Genomic DNA, 19,611 nt, shown 5'->3' with positions numbered 1-19,611 from the left:
AAAGGTTACTGTTGGGTAATAGCTCTGCAGTATATGATTAGGTAATAGACCTGTTAAGAAGGAGAAAAATAATAACTTTAAATTGGGGACTGTTAAGGAATTATTCTTTCTTAGCTTCTTAACTCGTCTAGAAAGCACACAGGTAATTTTTAAGTTACTTTTTTTTTTAAGCGATGGTGTTGCTGGTGATCCGAAGCTGCATCCTCGGACACAGCAGGGGATCACGCATGTATACAGGAAGCACCTACTTTTAGTAGATGCCTCCTACTGTATTACCATATCATCTGAGAATCGCTGATGCGCTATCCAACTACATCTGAATCACCCTTTTATGCAGATTGCTTACAGTATGTATGTAAGATAATGTTATTAGGTGAGCAGTATGTGTGACATGAGCCCGCACCATGGAATCAGAATCAGCTTTATTGGCCAGGTGTACTCACGTACACTAGGAATTCTTTGTGGTACAATGCATCGCCAAGCAGCAACATGAAGGGGGAATACATAGCATACGAAGGGGGAAGAACATAGCATACATTACACACATTACACGTATGAGTTGATACTGCACATTGCAACTGTACAATAGACTCAACATATTAGACATATTATACACGTAGGACTAAACACAAAGGCTGCTTGGCAGAGCAGCACTGAGGCAGCCATCCGCGGCGCCAACTAGAACTCAAACAATGCACATAATACAGAAGATTTAAGTATTACATCAAAAGATAAACCACACAGACAATAAAGACAGAAAGCATAATGCAGGGTTGGTGTAAGCATTTTGGGTAATAACCTCCAGGGGTTGTGTATTCCACCCTCACAAGGTACCAGGTGCGGCAGCCATCTTAGGCGCTCTGCGTAGGATTACCCAGGGTAAAAAGTAGACCACCCCTAGAAGAGAACACAAAACGGGGAGATTGCAGAGTCCTTAGGTTCAGAGTAGGGTTCCAATAAAACCATCAGGTCCATGTATTTTTCATCCCATCCACAAGTTTACCAGATAAGGCAGCCATGTTGGGCGCACTACGAAGGTTACACAGTGGGAGATGAGCCATACAAGGGCCAAATGCATTCACGGGAAAACTGACACGAGTGTAGGAGTATGCTATACCCTGCATGGAAAGATCCAAATGAAGCACACCCTGCCCATGGAGGAACCATCCGAGGCAGCCATATGAGGCGCACTGTGTAGGTTACTGCTGGCAGGGTGTGCAACCAATGGAGGTACACATTACAGGAATAGCACACAGTGGGGGGAAAGTACCCTGTAAGAAGAAAGAAGAGAAAGACACATTTGCAGGAAAACATTAATTTGTGAAAATGATAAATGTCCTGGTCTCATGAGAGCAGTGCGGGTGGGTGTGAGAGTGTGGGGAGCAGTGCGGGTGGGTGTAAGAATGTGGAGTGCACACTAATGTCCAATGGAACTGACCCAGCAAAATCTGGTCCTGATGCGCACGCCCCTCAGTTCCCTGCTCAGCTTGAGGGGTAGTCTTGGGGGCAGTCATGATGTTCTTGGACAGAGAAGTAGTAGGCATTGGTCCTGGTGTTCTCAAGGCAGAGGTGAGGAGAGGCCACATGATGGTCCCGAGTTGCAGTGTTTGGGGAAATTGTTTTATTCGAGATTTTAGCGTAGTCCAAATCCAGTTCAAACTCCGGTTCTAACTCCATTCTTAAATCACATTCTTAACAAATGCATTCTTCACAATTGCAAGCAGGCCAAGTCCTGACTGCAGGCCTTGATAATATTGCTCTTAAATGCTCCAACTATATCAGCTGGCAAAGGGGGAGGTATGCAATCAGAAGTTCAGCAAATTAACAGAGGTTATTTTGCATTGAAGAAGGATCACAGACATTTGCAGACAAACTTCCTTGGGGTGTGAAAAGTGTAGCCAGAGAGAGATGAGAGACTCGGATATACAAGCATGAAGATGGTGTTTTTACCTGTGAAGAGAGGAGAAATGGTTTTCAGTTCCGGTTCTAACTCCATTCTTAAATCACATTCTTAACAAATGCATTCTTCACAATTGCAAGCAGGCCAAGTCCTGACTGCAGGCCTTGATAATATTCAGATTCAGTAGTTGTCGCATTTCCTGCGATAGTGTCGCCAGGACGTGATTTTCTGAATCATTGTTTTTTTTCTTTATTTATTCTTCTTCTTCCGGTTTCTATCTCATTTCTGCCAATCTTCCATGTAATATTATTAGATATCTTCCAGCATGCCTTACTTAAGGTGGAATTAAGCACATAATGTATGTTTATGCTTGTGTATTTAATTGTGCCCTTTTATGTGTTCTTTTGAAAATGAATGGGTGATTTATATGAATCCTTTATAATCTTGGTAGCAGACGACTGTAAAATATTGTGTATTAAACTAGGCTTACACTATACAATTATCTGTCAGATAATCTGTGGTTGGAATGAAAATCTGGTAATGGATGAGAGCAACTGACAATCGACAATTTGCTCCCAAACACTGGGAAATGGACAAAACCTGTCCGTGATTTAACCAATTTGTATAAACGACAGTTTTTGTCCATTTTCCAGTGTTTGGGAGCAAATGGTCGATTGTCAGTTGCTCTCATCCATTACCAGATTTTCATTCCAACCACAGATTATCTGACAGATAATTGTATATAGTGTATGCCCAGCTTTATGTTGATACATTAGTGTAGGAGCTGTTGGGATTTACATGTAGAGTAAAGATAATGGCATGTGAATGCTGAAGCATATGCAGGACAGTGCTAGTACCTCTCTCTCTCTCTCTCTCTCTCTCTCTCTCTCTCTCTCTCTCTCTCTCTCTCTCTCCTATCACTGTGTACTAATTAAGTCATTTCTGGAATGATTTGCTGCAGAGATAAAAGTTGTGTTTCTTGTTTACTGCACATTTATCCTCCTTTGGTAAAGCATTGTGATGTAGACCTATGGGTAGCTGGTGGGTGAAGGCTTCATCCTGGAGCAGAGTACTGCCATGTAGCTTGTTGCTCATGATAGTGTTGTTACAGATTTTGGGAGATTTTTAAATATTATTTAACACGAAAAACAATAACCGCTGGATTTTTTTACTGATTGTTATTGCAGCTATAACATGTTATGCATGATGAGAGTTATAGTTTGTTGTTGAGTGTCCTATGTTCTGTGTTACACTCACAAAGGTAAAACTAATGGTACTTTGTGATAACGGTATTTCTCTAGCATCCATAAGGGATATTGGGGGAATCTAGTACGATGGGGTATAGACGCGGTCCAAAGGAGCCGGTGCACTTTAAATGTCTTCACTGGGTGTGCTGGCTCCTCCCCTCTATGCCCATCCCACAGGCAGTTTAGAAAAAAGTGCCCTCAGGAGAGGATGCACATCTCTGCAGCTCCAGAGAGTTTTCTTCAATTTCTGTTAAATTGTTATTATTTTCGGTATGCTGTTTGGGCAACAGCATACCTGCACCGTCTGAGTTAGGGGTGGGATGGTCACCGGCCTTGCAAGGTGCAGAGCCGCTTCCCCGTTGCAGGACCACCGTCCTGGAAGGTTGTTTGTTCTGCGAGGCACTTTGCCTTGGTTGTCACAATCGCAGCACGCCGCATACCCATAACACTAGCCTGAAGGTGACGTCTGTGGCGAACACAAACCGGGGGCCCCGCTAGGGGGATACGGGACCCTCCTGGGGGGGGTCCCTCTAGAGCCCCCCCTGTAGACTGGCTTATATTAGCTTGAACTAGCACTTGTGTGACATTTTTAAGCCACACAGGAGACTTTGCCAGTATAAATATCATTATAGCTCTGGCGCCATTGGGGGAGCGGAGCTAACTCAGAGCGGGACCAGAGGCCTTTTTTGGCGCCTTCCTCTGCTTAGTGAAGCCACGGACAGCACACACAGCGCTTCCTGCCTCACAAGACACACTGGAAATCTGGTACAGGGTGTAGCGAAGGGGAAGAGCTGCTATTGTACACGGTCTGTGTCCTCTCCAGGACAGAATTTACTAATATTTGCTGTGTTATAGTTAGCTGTAAGCCTCACTGGGGCAGTGCAGCTAGGGGTGTGCTGGTGTGTCTCTCTCTCTCTCTCTCTCTCTCTCTCTCTCTCTCTCTCTCCTCTAACATACAGTAAGGGCAGGCTTGATCAGTATTACTGTCTGTGTGTATGTCATTGTGCTTACTGTGAAACATGGGTAAACACAAACTGTGCAGTGTATGCCACACCATATTCTCTCCTTTGTCATCTGATTCTGTTTCTTGTGAACAATGCAGCCAATCTTCACAAATCAGTGAAGCGGCTGGGGGAGAGGGTCCAGAGCCCCACTGGCTAGGTTCTCTAAAAACTATGATGCCTGATATGTCATCCCAGCTCACTGCTAATGTACAGAAAACTCAGCTACTACAAGCTGTTGCAGACTTAGCTGCTAAGGCAGATGTTACACAGCCCCCCCTCTCTCATGCAGGTCCACAAAAGCATAGTCTACCTGCTCTGCACTCTGATACAGATGAGGATATACAGGAGGATGGGGAGGACTTGGATCCCGTTAGTGGGGATTCAGATTCTGCTCAGGGTATTGAACCCCTAATTTTGCCTATACGGGACGTGTTAAAGCTCCCTCTAGAGGACGCTGTGCACAGCACTCGTTTTTCTTTACACAAAACAAGCCTAATGTCACTTTCCCTGATTCTGCAGAGTTAGATGACCTATTCAAGTTAGCCTGGAAAAATCCAGACAAAAAGTTTTTGCGCACTTTCCCATTTGCTCCTGCAGGCAGGAAGTTTTGGGAGGGACCCCAGGGGTTGACGTATCAGTCTCTCGACTGTCTAAAAAGGTGGTGCTGCCTGCCCCGGGCTCCTTTACCATAAAGGATCCTGGGGACCGGAAAATAGAGACTAAAATCTATTTACATGCTAGCAGGTGTATCGCAAAGGCCGGTCATAGCTGGATGTTGGATGACCCATTCCATTCATACGTAGGCTACTCAGATTAAGGAGGGCCTCTCCGGGGCTATGCCCCTGGTCACTATGGTGGCTCTCCTCAAGCACATTCAGGACACTACATGCGTCCTGTGTGACTCGCTCAAGGAGATGGGAAATATTAATGCTAGGACTTCTGCCATGTGGATTGCGGACACAGAATCAAAGCGCAGTGTGGAATCCCTCCCCTTTTCGGGGGAATGGCTCTTTGGGGTTGAGTTGGATACGTGGATTTCCAAAGTAATGGCTGGGAATTCCACGTTTCTCCCCTCTGGGCACCCGCCGGCGAGACGCTCCTACACGGGGCCGTCTTTGCAGTCCTTTCAGTCTAACAGATTTCGATCTAAGGCCAGAGGTGCCTCAAATGCAACTAGAGGCACCAGAGGTAAGTCAAGAAAACCTGCAAGCACCAGCTCTCTGGACCAGACCACCAGTTCTGCTTCCGCTAAGACCTCCGCATGACTGTGCCCACCCACCCCGAGGGGATCTCGAGGTGAGAGCTCGACTGTGTCACTTCAGCCACGTCTGGTAGGCTTCCTGCCAGGATACCCGGGTCAGGGATCTAATTTCTCAGGGCTACAAGCTGGAGTTCGACGATGCTCCTCCCCAACGATTTTTCAAATCAAGCTTACCAGCTTTGGAGGATATGCAGGTTACGTTGCAACAGGCCATCCAAAAGTTGGTCCAGTCCCACGTCATTGTTCCAGTACCTATACCACAACGAGGCAAGGGTTATTACTCCAACCTGTTTGTCGTACCAAAACCAGACGGTTCGGTAAGGCCCATTTTGAATCTCAAGTCCTTGAACCCTTGGCTGAAGGTTTTCAAGTTCAAAATGGAATCCTTGCGAGCAGTGATTGCAGGCCTGGAGCAACAGGAATTTATGGTGTCCCTGGATTTCAAGAATGTCCACCTTCATATTCCGATTTGGCCACCTTCATCAAGCGTACCTGAGGTTTGCCCTGCTGGATGATCACTTCCAGTTCTAGGTCCTGCCCTTCGGCCTGTCCACAGCTCCGAGGGTTTTCACGAAGGTGATGGTGGAGATGATGTTCCAACTCCTGGTCCAGGGGGTGAATGTGGTCCCTTACCTGGACGATCTTCTAATGAAAGCAAGATCCAGGGAGCTTTTATTGCTCCATATCGACCGCACTATCCATCTTCTGTCACACCATGGGTGGATCCTCAATTCGCAGAAGTCCCACCTGGAGCCAACCCAGCGGCTCCTGTTCCTGGGGATGTTGCTGGATACTGTGGTACAGAAGGTGTTCCTACCAGAGGACAAGGTGAGAACACTTCAGGAGATGGTCCGAATTGTGCTCCGGCCTACTCGAGTGTGCATCCATCTTTGCATAGGATTGCTGGGAAAGATGGTCGCCTCATACGAAGCAATCCAATATGGGAGGTTCCATGCCAGAACATTTCAATCGGATCTCCTGAACAAGTGGTCCGGCTCACATCTACAGATGCACCGGCTAATCCGACTGTCCCCTCAGGCCAGGATTTCCCTCCTGTGGTGGTTACAGTACTCCAATCTCTTGGAAGGCCGGAGTTTCGGAATTCAGGATTGGACCCTCCTCACGACAGATGCGAGTCTGAGAGGATGGGGAGTTGTCACCCAAGGGGTGCAGGTCCAGGGCAGGTGGTCAGCCCACGAAAGCCTCCTTCTGATCAACATTCTGGAACTTTGGGCGATCTACAATGCTCTGCTTTCGGGCCTCTCCTCTGCTCAAGAATCACGTGATCCAAGTACAGTCGGACAACGCCACACCAGTGGACAATGCCAAAACAGTCGGACAACGCCACATTAATCGACAAGGAGGGACAAAAAGCAGAACCTGCATGCGAGAGGTGTCAAAGATACTCCTCTGGGCGGAAAGAAATGCAAGAGCCATGTCAGCAATCTTCATTCTGGTTATGGACAACTGGGAGGCAGACTTCCTAAGTAGTCACGATCTCCACCCGGGGGAGTGGGGACTCCACCATCAGGTGTTCCAGCAGATCATCCACCGGTGGGGCTTCCCACAAATAGACATGATGACTTCTCGACTCAACAAGAATCTTCACTGGTATTGCTCACGAACTAGGGACCCTCAGGCAAGGGAAGTGGACGCACTGACGTCGCCTTGGCCTTACCGGCTGGTCTACCGGTTTCCTACGATTCTTGCTACCATGGGTGCTCAAGCGAATCAGAAATCAAGGAGTCCAGGCAAATCAGATTGCCCCGGATTGGCCTCAGAGGGTGTGGTACCCGGATCTTCTGGACATGTCTGTCGAAGACCCTTGGCGTCTACCTTTCAGAAGAAATCTTCTTCAACAAGGCCCGTTCGTCTACCCGGACTTATGGCGACTTCGTTTGACGGCATGGAGGTTTAGCGGAACATCCTAGCTCACAAGGGCCTTTCCAAAAAGGTTATTATTGCTATCATGGTTCAGGCCAGGAAACCTGTGACATCAAAACACTATCATCATATCTGGAGGAGATCTGTCTCTTGGTGCGAGGAACGCACGTATCCGCCTGCAGAGTTCCACTTGGAACGTTTCTTATGTTTCGTGCAGGCTAGTGTGGATAAGGGCTTGTGTGTTCCATTAAGGTCCAGATGTCAGCTCTTTCCATTTTCTTCCAGAAGAAATTGTCGGTGTTGCCAGAAATGCAGACCTTCTTGCAAGGGGTACTCCACATAAAAACCTCCTTAGGTGCCTTCTAAGGCACCCTGGGATTTGGATGTGGTGTTGGATTTCCTGCAGTCATCCTGGTTTGAACCTCTGATGACTGTGGAAGACAGTGATGTTACTGGCCCTGGCTTCTGCTCGATGTGTCTACGAATTGGGGCCTTATCGTGTAAAAGTCCATACTTTGGTCTTTTACGAGGACAGAGCAGAGCTCCGGACTAGACAGCAGTTCCTGACGAAGGTTGTCTCTGCATTTCACCTGAATCAACCTATTGTGGTTCAGTCCAGTTCTGATTCTTCTGCTCCTCTGGGGGCGTTGGATGCTGTACGAGCCTTGGAGATCTATGTCAAGCGAACTGCTCAGATCAGAAAGAAGGATTCTTTGTTCGTGCTCTATGATGCGCAGAAAAAGGGTTGTCCTGCTTCGAAGCAGTCCATTGCTCTTTGGCTTAGACTTACTATCCAACAGGCCTATATGTCAGCAGCCTTGCCTGTTTCTAAGTCTCTGAAGGCCCACTCAACAAGATCAGTGGGGTCTTCCTGGGCGGCTGCCCATGGAATCTCGGCCTTGCAACTGTTCCGAGCTGCTACCTGGTCAGGGAAGAACACTTTTGTTGTGTTCTACAAGTTTGATACCCTGGCCAAAGAGGATACAGAGTTTGGGCAGGTGGCGCTGCAGAAGTCTCTGCACGTTCCCTCTTGTTCTGGAAGTTTTTGGATGTCCCCATCATACTAGATTTCCCCAATATGCCTTATAGAAGCTAGAGAAAATAGGATTTTAATTACCTACCGGTAAATCCTTTTCTTGTAGTCCATAAGGGATATTGGGCGCCCGCCTCCGTACGTTGACTTTTCTGCAGGTTCTCTTTTTATGTGTTTTCCTGTTCAGCTGTTGCTGGTTGTTATGTTAGTGGTGTGCTGGTACATAAATCTCACCACTCCTTGTTTTCATGTTCCTTCTCTCATATATGTCCTTTCTCCTTCAAGCACTGTTTTACCTAAAACTGCCTGTGGGAGGGGGCATAGAGGGGAGGAGCCAGCACACCCAGTGAAGAAATTTAAAGTGCACCGGCTCCTTTGGACCCCTTTGTACTAGATTCCCCCAATATCCCTTATGGACTACGAGAAAAGGATTTACCAGTAGGTAATTTAAAATCCTATTTTTATACTTATTCTGTAGGTCAGAAACAAACTTGATGGGCAGTTCTACGCTATCAAAAAAATCCTTATTAAAAAAGTTTCCAGGAAAGATTGCAAGAAGGTATGTTTCTACACCATTCCGCCTTTAGTGTGGGTGCTAATAAAGATTATTTGTGATGGGGGAGAGATTTATTAGACTTAGGGGCAATACTACACCGAAATTGAAAACTAGGCTAGAACGCTCACATTCCAATCCCAAAATGCTTTCTTAACATTTAAATCTGCCTCCCCTGCAGTGCATCGTGGTTTTGCCAAGGTCCAAATTGTTCCGTTTCCCATTTGCTCCAAACTCTGAATCAGGCTCATAACCTCATCCTGTGAACTATCCAGTAGACTGATTAATAATGATTTAATATATTGGTAATAGTGTTCTGCCAAAAAATGTAAGTCAATGCAGTTCTCTCTTTTTTTTTTTCTTTTTTTTTTATGGTGATTTTAAAAAATTCATTACATTACATTTTAAATAATCCATTACATTACAGCCATGATTATCCTGTGTAAAGGGCCCCATACAGTAGTACGATTTTATACGATTTCATACAATTCCGATATATCCGTCTGATATATTGTATGAAATTGTGTACAATTGTTTGTGTTTTAGATCGTATCCAATCTGATGCGCGTCCCCGTGGCTATCGGATAGGATCCCCTAGGTCGTTGGTGCTGCACTAATGATACATCGGAATTGGATGGAATCGGATGAAAAAAGTGTGTGTAATATATCGCATGCGATGTATCACAGGGAAGTTTGACTGGCATTCTTAGGACACTCCCACCCCCCATATCCCTCTATCCAGCCCATCAGATATATCATATGGTACAATTGTATGCCGTACGATATATTGCATGCGATGTATAGCGGCTTCATCAATCGCATGCGATATATCTTATGGAAAAATAGCACAAAAGTACAAAATCGTATGGACTCACTCCTGGGAAGCTCCCAGGAGAGTTCAAGGGAAACTGCATCCGACTTCAGCCTCAGACATATCGTTGTAGTGTATGGGGCTCTTAATAAGACACACTCTTTCGGCTGCTGTGCAGACCTCTGCTACAGTAGTTTAAAGCCATTTCTTTTTCATCCACTAGGGGTCACTGGAGTACTCTTGGGATATGGACAGGGCATTAGCAGGGACAGGTACATTTAAATATTTAAGTTAGTAACCGTCCTCCTCCTCCATACTCCCAAGGTACCTCACTATTTTTTGTGCCTTCATAGGGATAAGAGCAGACGTTTGGAGTCTCCAAGACTTTACTTTGATTTTTCTAAGGATTTTTCTTTTACTGTCACCGTTCCTTCCCAGCTTACTAAGAAACGTGGGTTTGGGACTGTGTACTGCTAGAATGCAGAATAGGCTTGTCGGCACACAGACAGAGGAGCCCCGCCATAGACCTAAATCAACTCTAGCTGATTCAGCCTTGGCTGCTAGGAGCTGGACAGCGCTTACACAAAAGCACCATCATAGTCTCCATGAGTCCACTGAGGTAAAGAGTGTGGGTCTGAGAGCAGGGCGGTCAGCTCATGCTGTCGCCCCGCCATGTGGGAGAAGTCTGCAAGTCGCTCCACAGCGCACGGCCGCAGGGGGACGTAGTCAGATGCCGCCGCTTTCCGGCTTCCAAAGGGGGACACAGCGGTCAGTGCTTCCCTGATTACGGCCGCGGACAGCTCTCACTGCTGCCGCGAGCCACCATCACCGCTCACCTCATTGTTACGTCCGCCACTGGGCGCCCGCCGCTCGCCTCCCGGCGGCGGTCTCCCAGCATCATGCTTCCCTGCACTCACAGACAGTTGTCACTGCTGCCGTGGGCTGCCATCACCGCTTTCCTCTGTGTTAGCTCCGCCGCTGGGTGCCCACCGCTCGTCTCCCAACAACTGCACCCGCAGACAGCTCTCACCACTGCCACGGGCTAAACGTGGACACACTGTGCCGCGCTTGATGCGTCTCTCCTCTTATAGTTAGGAGAACATGGGGACGCTTCCGCCGCTGGGTGCCCACCGTTAAACGGCTCCCAGCCCCGGTCAGTTTTGCTTGCTCAGCGGTGGGGGAGTGTAAAAGGGATTGCCCACAACAGCCGGGGAGGTACCTTGGGGATAAAACAGGCTATTTAAGCCTTGTATGCTTTACTGTACATATGGTTGAATAATCTAATGTGTATATGTTTAACAAAGAAAAAAAAAAAAAAAAAAACCACATGGTGGACACCATTTTATATTCACTTCCTGTTTCTTTTTACAGCCATTTGGTGTCTGTCCAACAACACACGGCCACTAGAGGGGGCAGGGGTGTTAGTAGGACATTCAGTGAAGCACATTTTCTAAACACTTTGTTCCACGTGCAGCGCTCTCTGGTTTTTTTTGTATAATCTGTTTTTATTTAGGTAAATATAAAGATTACATCTCAATAGGCAAAAGAACTTCAAGACACACAATTAACATCAATTGCATAATAGCCATAAGGAGCAGTATAACTTGCCACCCTGAACACTAGTATTAGAGCAAAAGCAGACCTTGATAGTGTGTTCAATGGAATCAACACAATGCCTACTCGTTATTTGTCAAAACAGCGAATGTAATCATGGTAACATAAGTAACAAAATAGAAGGCCTATAGGAAAGAGCAAGATATGAAAAGAAGGAAAGAGTAGAAGAAAAATATAGTGTGACCAAACCCGGGGGACCATCAGACAGGGGGGAAGAGAATTGCAATCTCTTTAATCAATCAACTGCTAGACTCAGATCATTTAGTGGCATATATGTAGTCTTTGTACTCTTTTGAGGACGTATATTCTATCCAAGGTAACCAAGTGGCCATGAATTCTGGAAGTTTATCTCTGGAGATCAGGAGGATGTTCTCCATATTCATATAATAATTGATTCTAGTGAACCAAGTTTTCCTAGTGGGTGGGGACGATGACCTCCATAGTGTGGGAATAACCGCCCGTGCTGCCTTAGACAGATGGCGGAGTAGAGATGTTTTATATTGGGCCAGCGACATAGAAGAGTGGGACAGCAGCCAGAAGGCCGGGTCAGAAGGGACGGGGGTATGAAGTATATCTTGGGAAATAGAGATCACATCAACCCAGAACGGCCGAAGTAAGGAGCAATTCCACCAAATGTGCAGCAAGGAACCAGTGATATTAAGACATCTCCAGCACCTATCTGTCACTCCGGGGTACATGAAATGGAGAAGGGAGGGGTGTCTGTACCATCTCATTAAAAGTTTATATTGGGTTTCTCTCACTTGTATACAGACTGAACTATTGTGAGATTTGAGAAATATCATCTGCCAATCTTTGTCTGATAGTTGAAACCCTAGGTCTCTCTCCCAAGCTGACTGGAAAGATGGAGGTGTCTGAGCAGCGGGACTCCGTAATAATTTGTAAAGTGTGGAAACTGTATGCTGGGGGTTACACGTAGAGACACACAATCTCTCAAATTATGTTCGTTCCCTAGAGGCTAGAAGGTATCTGTGTTTGGAGTGCAAAAAATGTCTAAGCTGTAAATATTTCCAAAAGTCGTGTTGTGGAATTTCCCATTTAGATCGTACTTCCGAAAACTGTCTGACTCCTGAGGAGATCGCCAGCTGGCCTACCCTGAAGAGCCCTTCAAGAGCCCAATTACGAAAGTGAGAAAGTGTTAAGCCGGGTAGAAAGTCAGGGTTGGCTAGAAAAGAGGTCAACGGGCCGAAGTCAGAAGAGAGGAAGGGCCAGCGGCGCGCCTTTTTCCAAAAGGAAAGGGTTGTGGTGATAGTTGGGTGGGAGGAAGGAGGCTTGGGAAGGGAAGGAAGCCAAGTTAAGATCTCAGGGTATTGTTGCATATAAAGCCCCTCCAGGACTACCCATTGCTTGGTGTCCGGACTCCTCGTCCAATCCAGGACTCTATTAAGCATAATTGCCCAATAATAGCCTCTAATATCAGGTAGCTAGAAACCACTGCAGCGGGTGGAGCGAATCATAGTGGACCGGCTAATTCTAGGCCGTTTCCGGGACCAAACAAATTGTTGTATCAAGAGTTGAATGGACTTGAACCAGGAGTCTGGGATCTGTATGGGAAGAGTCTGAAGTTTATAGAGTAGTTTAGGGAGAGTATTCATCTTCACAACATTCACCCTCCCCAGCCAAGAAAGTGGTTTAAGATACCATCTACTGTAATCGGCCCTGAGAGTTCGAAGAAGGGGCATAAAATTCAATGAAACCAGACGGGAAAGATCACTCGGTAGTTGTATTCCCAAGTAGGACAAATGGGAGGTATTACAAGTAAAGGGGAAAGATTGTTTGAGTTTAGCCACTATATCGGGAGGGGTGGAAATGTTCAAGGCGCATGATTTGGACATATTAATCTTAAAATTGGAAAGTGAGCCGAAATTGGACAGCTCCTTCATAAGATGGGGGAGGGAGGAAACCGGGTGCGTTATTGTAGCCAATAAATCATCTGCAAACAGGGCCAGTTTGTGCTCTGTGTCACCAACTCTCAGACCAGTAATACAATCATTGGCCCTAATGGCCCTAGCAAGAGCTTCGATACAGAGGACAAAGAGTAGGGGGGACAGTGGGCAGCCCTGTCGTGTCCCATTACATATGGAGAAGGGATCAGATAAGGAACCATTAAGTCGAACCCGAGCTGTAGGCAATCTATAAAGTCCCATAATCCTACCAAGTGCCAGGGGACCCAATCCGATGTGCCCCAGTACAGACCTCATAAAACCCCAGCTAACTCTATCAAAAGCCTTTTCGCATCAGTGGATAGCAATACAGTGGGGGAGCTACCACGGGAAACTATGTGAATTAAGTTCAAAACCCTTGTGGTATTATCCTTAGCCTCACGGTTTGGGACAAAACCACCTGATCGTTGTGAATTAGAGAAGGCAGGAATATGTTCAGTCTGTTCGCCATCAGTTTTACGAAAAGTTTGACATCAACATTAAGAAGAGATATGGGCCTATAACTGGAGCACACTGAGGGGTGTTTACCGGGCTTAGGAAGAACAGAAATGTGGGCTTCTAAGGATTGGCCTGAAAAATGGGTATCTGCGGAAATGGAGTTATAGGCCTGGAGGAGATAAGGGGAAAGGAAACCTTTAAATTGTTTTATAGTAAGTAAGCGTGAAGCCATCCGGCCCTGGACTCTTACCAGAGGGTATCGAGGTCATAGCGCTTTCCAGCTCTTGCAGGGTAAAAGGTAATTCCAAAGCTTCCCTGTCTGAAGAAGGTAGAACGGGATAAGATACGTTTTCTAAATACGCCTTCGCCTTTAGAATATCAGAAAGAGGGGTAGCACTATCGGGTCGGTTCTCTAAGTTATATAAAAGAGAATAATACTGTTTGATGCAGGCAGCTATTTCAGGGGTTTTGAAACAGAGAGTACCTCCGGGATCCTTCACACTATTAATAAACAATGAAGAGCATTGGGCCTTGAGTGCCTGGGCTAGGAGGCGTCCAGGTTTATTACCCCACTGGTAGTACTTGGAGTTGCATTTACGGATTGAAAGCTGGATACTGTCAGTGAGGGTCTTCTTTAGTTGTACCCGCGTGTCAAGTAATTCTAAGTAATCGGTCTCCGACAGAGACGTTTTATGTGAGGACTCTAGAAAGTGGAGTCGTTGCAGTAGTTTAGCGATAAGTGCTGACCTCTGTTTTTTCATAAATGTACCCAACTGTATAAGTTTAACCCGGATGGTGCATTTATGCGCTTCCCACAGGATAATCTTAGAGACATCATCGGTATCATTTATGGAGAAAAATTCAGCCAAGGCCTTCTCAATTTCTCCCTTGCAATATTGATCCTGTAATAAGGATTCATTAAGACGCCAGGTCCATTGACCTGGGGTAGTTTGGGGGGTTGTGAGAGTCATGGACACCGGAGCGTGGTCAGACCAGGTTATCAAGCCAATAGAAGAATCTATCATTAAGGGAAGATGTCTGTGACTAAGGAATAGATAGTCAAGACGAGAGTAAGCTGTATGTGGAGTTGAATAGAAGGAGTAGTCTCTATCAGAGGGGTGAAGGACCCTCCAGGAGTCAGCCAGCTGGAGATCGTGGAACAAGCTTCTAACTTGGCGGTATTGACGCTGGGAGGTCCGGGGAGCATTAGAAGAAGAGTCTAAGGATGGATTCATTATCCAATTCAAATCACCCCCCAAAACAACAACACCCGAAAGAAGAGGTTCTATTTGGGAAAGGGCAGAACGAAAAAATGGAACCTGGTCCCTATTTGGGGCATAAAGTGCAACAAATGTGTAAGGGCACATACATATTTTAAAACGCACCACCAGAAGCCGACAGCTGAAGGTTCCTAGAGAATAGTATCGCTACGCCTTTTGATTTAGAGTCCAGGTTGTTATTATAAAAGGCCTGGGGAAAATGATAGTTAATCAAGGAGGGACTACGAGCTGAGATTCTAAAATGCGTTTCTTGGACCAATGCAACATCTACTCTATCGGCCCAAAGAGACCGTAAAAGAGAGGCCCTTTTCTCCGGTACATTAAGGCCCTTCGCGTTAATCGATGATATTTTGAGTCTACCAGGTGATGTCATGGGAGGCATAAGACATAGTAGAAAGCGGTGGGCCCGGAATGGTCAAAAAGAGGAGAGAAAAAGGAACAGGGAGGAAAGAGAAAGAAGCAAATCAAGTAGAAAAAACAACAATAATAGTAAAAAAACCCGCAATGGGGTAGCTGATCCATCTAAGAATCAGAAACCCAAGAGGCAAAGCAGCCGGGAGCGGGCAAGGGGCGAGTGAGGGAGCCACCGCCAAAGGCATATTAAAAAATGGGAAAAAATAATGCAACAATCATTACACATAAGTATTTTGAATTAACTGTGAACCTCGTTAACATGAAGAAATCTTCAAATGATAGGAAGAAAGAAATCTCATAATCAAGAACAGGAGCCGACAATCAACGGCCTAATATATAATAGGAGGGACCTAGTCCCGATGACAACAAGATATTGGATTAAGTCTCATCAGTGGTTAGAAAAAGTTTCACACTTTAACCTAGAGAGATAATTTGAGAAGAACACGAACAAACAAATGATATCAGGTTATCAATCAGGTAGCATTTGAGCCATTATCAGAGGGGGAATCATCAGCTCTTTTCCTCCCGGCGTTCCGCACCTCCTGCCAGGGGATTCCAGTACTCGGGGATCGGAGAGATGGCAATGCTGGAATAGGGAAGTCCCAGTCGCGTAAGTCAAGTTTCGGTAGTCCAAGACCATTACAGAACATAGGGAGATCAGAGTAGGAGTTAAGGGTATGGGTTTTCCCCGAAGAAGAGACTTGGAGGTTGAAGGGAAAGCCCCAACGATATTTCAATTGGCGTTTACGGAGCTCATCCGTTAGGGGCTTGAGGGCTTTCTGCTGTTGGAGGGTATGCCAGGACAAGTCTTGGTAGATATGTATCATAGAACCGTTAAAATCGACTCCATCGAGCTGGCGTACCTTGCGCATAATGTCATCTTTTTGAGAAAAATAATGCAATCTGCAGATGACATCACGTGGTCTGTCAGCGGAGAGACCTCTTGGTTTCAGAGCATGGTGGGCCCTATCGAAGGTGATAGTGTCATTAGGATCATTACCCAATATCTCGTTAAAGATTTTTGTAAGAGCATCAATCAGGCCTGCTTGAGGGATGTCTTCCGGCAAACCCCGCACACGGATGTTATTTCTCCTCCCTCTGTTATCCAAATCTGTTAACCGTGTCTGGAGAGAGCGGATCTCAATCGACTGAGCTTCAATGACGTTCGTCAATGACTTCAGGAACGTATCAGAAGAGGCATTGTGATCCTCCAGATTCGACATCCGGTCGGAGAGATGGGAAATGTCCTGTCGCATAGTAGCCAGTTCACGTCTCACAGTATCTTGTAGATCTTGTTTAGTGGGAAGATTTTTCATGTAGGCCAAGATATCTTGTAAATCTCTATCGCCTGGAGGGCAGGTATGTGGTGCATCAGCACCTGAAGAGGATGAATGAGAGGCAGGCGGGGAGAGGGGAGGGTGTGAAGCAGAAGAGTTTTCTGTAGGTGCGGGCGAGGTGGGTTGTAAAAATGATCTCATAGCGGACTGCGACTTGGTTCTCCGTGGAGGAGGCGTACCGGTCTTTTGAGAAGACTTCTTATTCCTAAGCATCACTCAATCAGCATCAGAGAGCATAAATTCACTGAGGTCAAGATATCGAGGTGAACTAAATGTACATAACTTACAGAAGGATGCCTTCTGCGGGGTGGCTCCCTGTGGGATGGCGTCAACAGATCATTGCGGTATCAATGGCAGCGGCAGCCTAGCATGGCACACAGCCATAGCAGAAAACCGCTGGGACGCCTTAGCGGGGTAGAAAAGCATTCACCTGGAAGCAACGATTTAGCACCGGTCGTCCGACGTGATTGAAAATCGGTTTCTTATATTGAACATGAATGCACACCTCAGAAGGATTTTCTCCAGAGACAGAGCCCAGAGAGTGAGGACAGATATGCAGCACTGCAGCTATGAGCTTGGAGAGCAGCCGGCTCCAGGCTGCTCCAGCGATGAGGGTCAGGCTCAGCGCTATTTGCCACCGCCGCCTCCAGGCAAAGACCGCCCCGGGCTCCCGTTCTTCACCGGATCGCCGCTGCAGGCCGTGGACGGAGCCCCGGCCGCTTCCGCCGCCACAGGTCCCGGCTTCAGAGGTGAGGGCAGGCCGCAATCCGCGAGAGCACGGATACGTGCTCCCCGACTCCGCGGACCTACTCAGACCCCACAGCAAGGTTCCCACACAGCAGAGGGACAGTGCAGGGGCGCGGGGGAGGGAAGCTGGAGGGCATAAAGGCAATATAAAGTTATTGTGGGCACGGAGCTCTCTCACCAGGCCACCTCACAGTATGGCATCCAAGCCACGCCCCCCATTAGGCAGTCTGGGCAAGCTCTGACTCTTGTTCCTAAGGGGCAGAAATAATAAGGGGAAAGAGCCGCTGCCGAGTGTCGGGGCTGGCCCAGGTAGCGCAGGATCCGGCCGGAGGATCACAGGAAGGCAGCTGAGATAGCGGTCCGTGAGCGCGGCACTTCCGGTCGCGGGTGCCGGCGCCGAGGATCCACACCGCACTGAGCCTCCGAGGCAGCAGACAGTCGAGTCTGATGTCCAGCAATGAAGTCCGCAGGTAGCGACAGGTCCACAGGGCAGGGGTGAATCCAATCTCCCGAGGTATTGTGTCAGGGGATGTCCCGCCAGGCGCCAATAAAAATCGAGTCCCCAGCTTCAATAGGGTGCACAGACCTTAACCCGCAGAGGCACAGAAGGCACCTCCCGGCTCCGAGACCAGAGACACCCAGTGCAGGCAGGCTACAGTTACAGAATGTAGGTGGCCCAGGGTCCACAGCAGTGTCCGGTCAGCGTAAATATGAAATTCACCTAGGTGCCAGCTAGGAGCCCTGCAAAGGCACGTCTTCACCAGTTGCCAGCCAGGCCACGCCCCTCAGCGCTCTCTGTTTTATACACACTTCATTTAAGTTTGTTTTAAGCATTTGTGTTTCACTGTAGTACAGACTGTGTGCATAAGTTAAGCCAAAACTTGTTAGAAAGTTTTGAAACGGAGGAATATACTGACGGCGGAGTCTGTACCTGTGGAAAAGGGTAGTTAGACATAAACCACTTAGCACAGCAAATCGTTTATCTGGACTCTGCCATGCTTCTGTTAACTGCTTATTAAGACAATCTGAATAAGGAACCCAGACAGTTGTCCTCTGTCGCTTAGCAAATAAAACCTCATACCGCAACAGAGGCTTGTGTTAGTGAAATGTAACACCTGGCGTACTCTGATGAGTCAGACCAAGATTGAACCTTAAGGGGCTCAATAGGTATGTCACTTTCTACAAATTCAAGATGGAATCCCTGTGGTCAGTGATTGCAGGTTTAGACCTGCAGGAATTCATGATTTCGCTGGATCTCAAGAATGCGTACTTCACATTCCAATTTGGCCACCGCATCAAGCGTACTTAAGGCTTGCAGTACAACAAAACCATTATCAATTTCAGGCTCTACCGTTTGGCATCTCATCAGCGACTAGAGTATTCACAAAAGTGATGTCTGTGGTGATAGCTCATCTCAGTTCCCTGGCAGTGATAATAATTCTGTACTTAGAAGACATTCTTATCAAGGATTAGCCTCAACAGATACTCCTGCACAATGCATTACTGACTTACATTGTACTTGTTCAGCACGGTTGTATTGTCAACTTCACAAAACAAAAATAAACTAAAACATTTAGCTTGGTCCACTCTCAAAGAATACAATTTCTAGAACTGATTTCTGGATAGGCTGGGTCTACGATTTTACCTACCAGAAGAGGAATCACACAGTATTCGTCCCCTGGTACAGTTAGTGCTCAAACCAAGGGCAGTCTCGGTGCACGTGTGCATTCAACTGTTAGGAAAGATAGCTGCGTCTTTCGATGCACTCCAGTTCGGAAGATGTCACTCACGACCTTTTCAGCTACATCTTCTAGCACAATTGTCAGGCTCTCGACTACAAATTCATCAGATGGTGCAGTTGTTTCCAGGGGCCAGTGTATCCCTACTCTGGTGGCTCCACATACAACATCTCACTGCAGGACAACTGTTCGCAGTATGAGAGTGGATAATTCTGACAATGGACGTAAGTCTCAGATTGCAGTCCTCAACTGTTGGTTCCTACATTTTTAGCTGCAGGGTCTAGGGTCAGACCAAGAAATATTACTGTCAATAAGTGTCCTGGAACTCTTGGCAATCTACAACACTCTGCGTCCGGTAGTTCAAATACTCCAGTCTCAGACTGTTCAG

General features: G+C 46.8%; 1 protein-coding gene across 2 annotated transcripts in view; it reads left to right on the top strand.

Annotated features, from left to right (window-relative positions):
* EIF2AK1 (eukaryotic translation initiation factor 2 alpha kinase 1) overlaps nucleotides 1-19,611 on the top strand; it is a 154,220-nt gene that overhangs the window by 60,526 nt on the left and 74,083 nt on the right. For both annotated transcript variants that reach the window (XM_063934482.1, XM_063934483.1), the window contains exon 6: nucleotides 8,808-8,888. In XM_063934482.1, the coding sequence (XP_063790552.1) occupies nucleotides 8,808-8,888 (81 nt within the window). The remainder of the gene's footprint in view (nucleotides 1-8,807; nucleotides 8,889-19,611) is intronic.

This window comes from Pseudophryne corroboree, chromosome 7 (genome assembly GCF_028390025.1).
Source record: "Pseudophryne corroboree isolate aPseCor3 chromosome 7, aPseCor3.hap2, whole genome shotgun sequence".
Classification (NCBI taxonomy): domain Eukaryota; kingdom Metazoa; phylum Chordata; class Amphibia; order Anura; family Myobatrachidae; genus Pseudophryne; species Pseudophryne corroboree.
The sequence above is the reverse complement of the archived record's forward strand: the minus strand, read 5'-3'. Positions and strand labels throughout refer to the sequence as shown.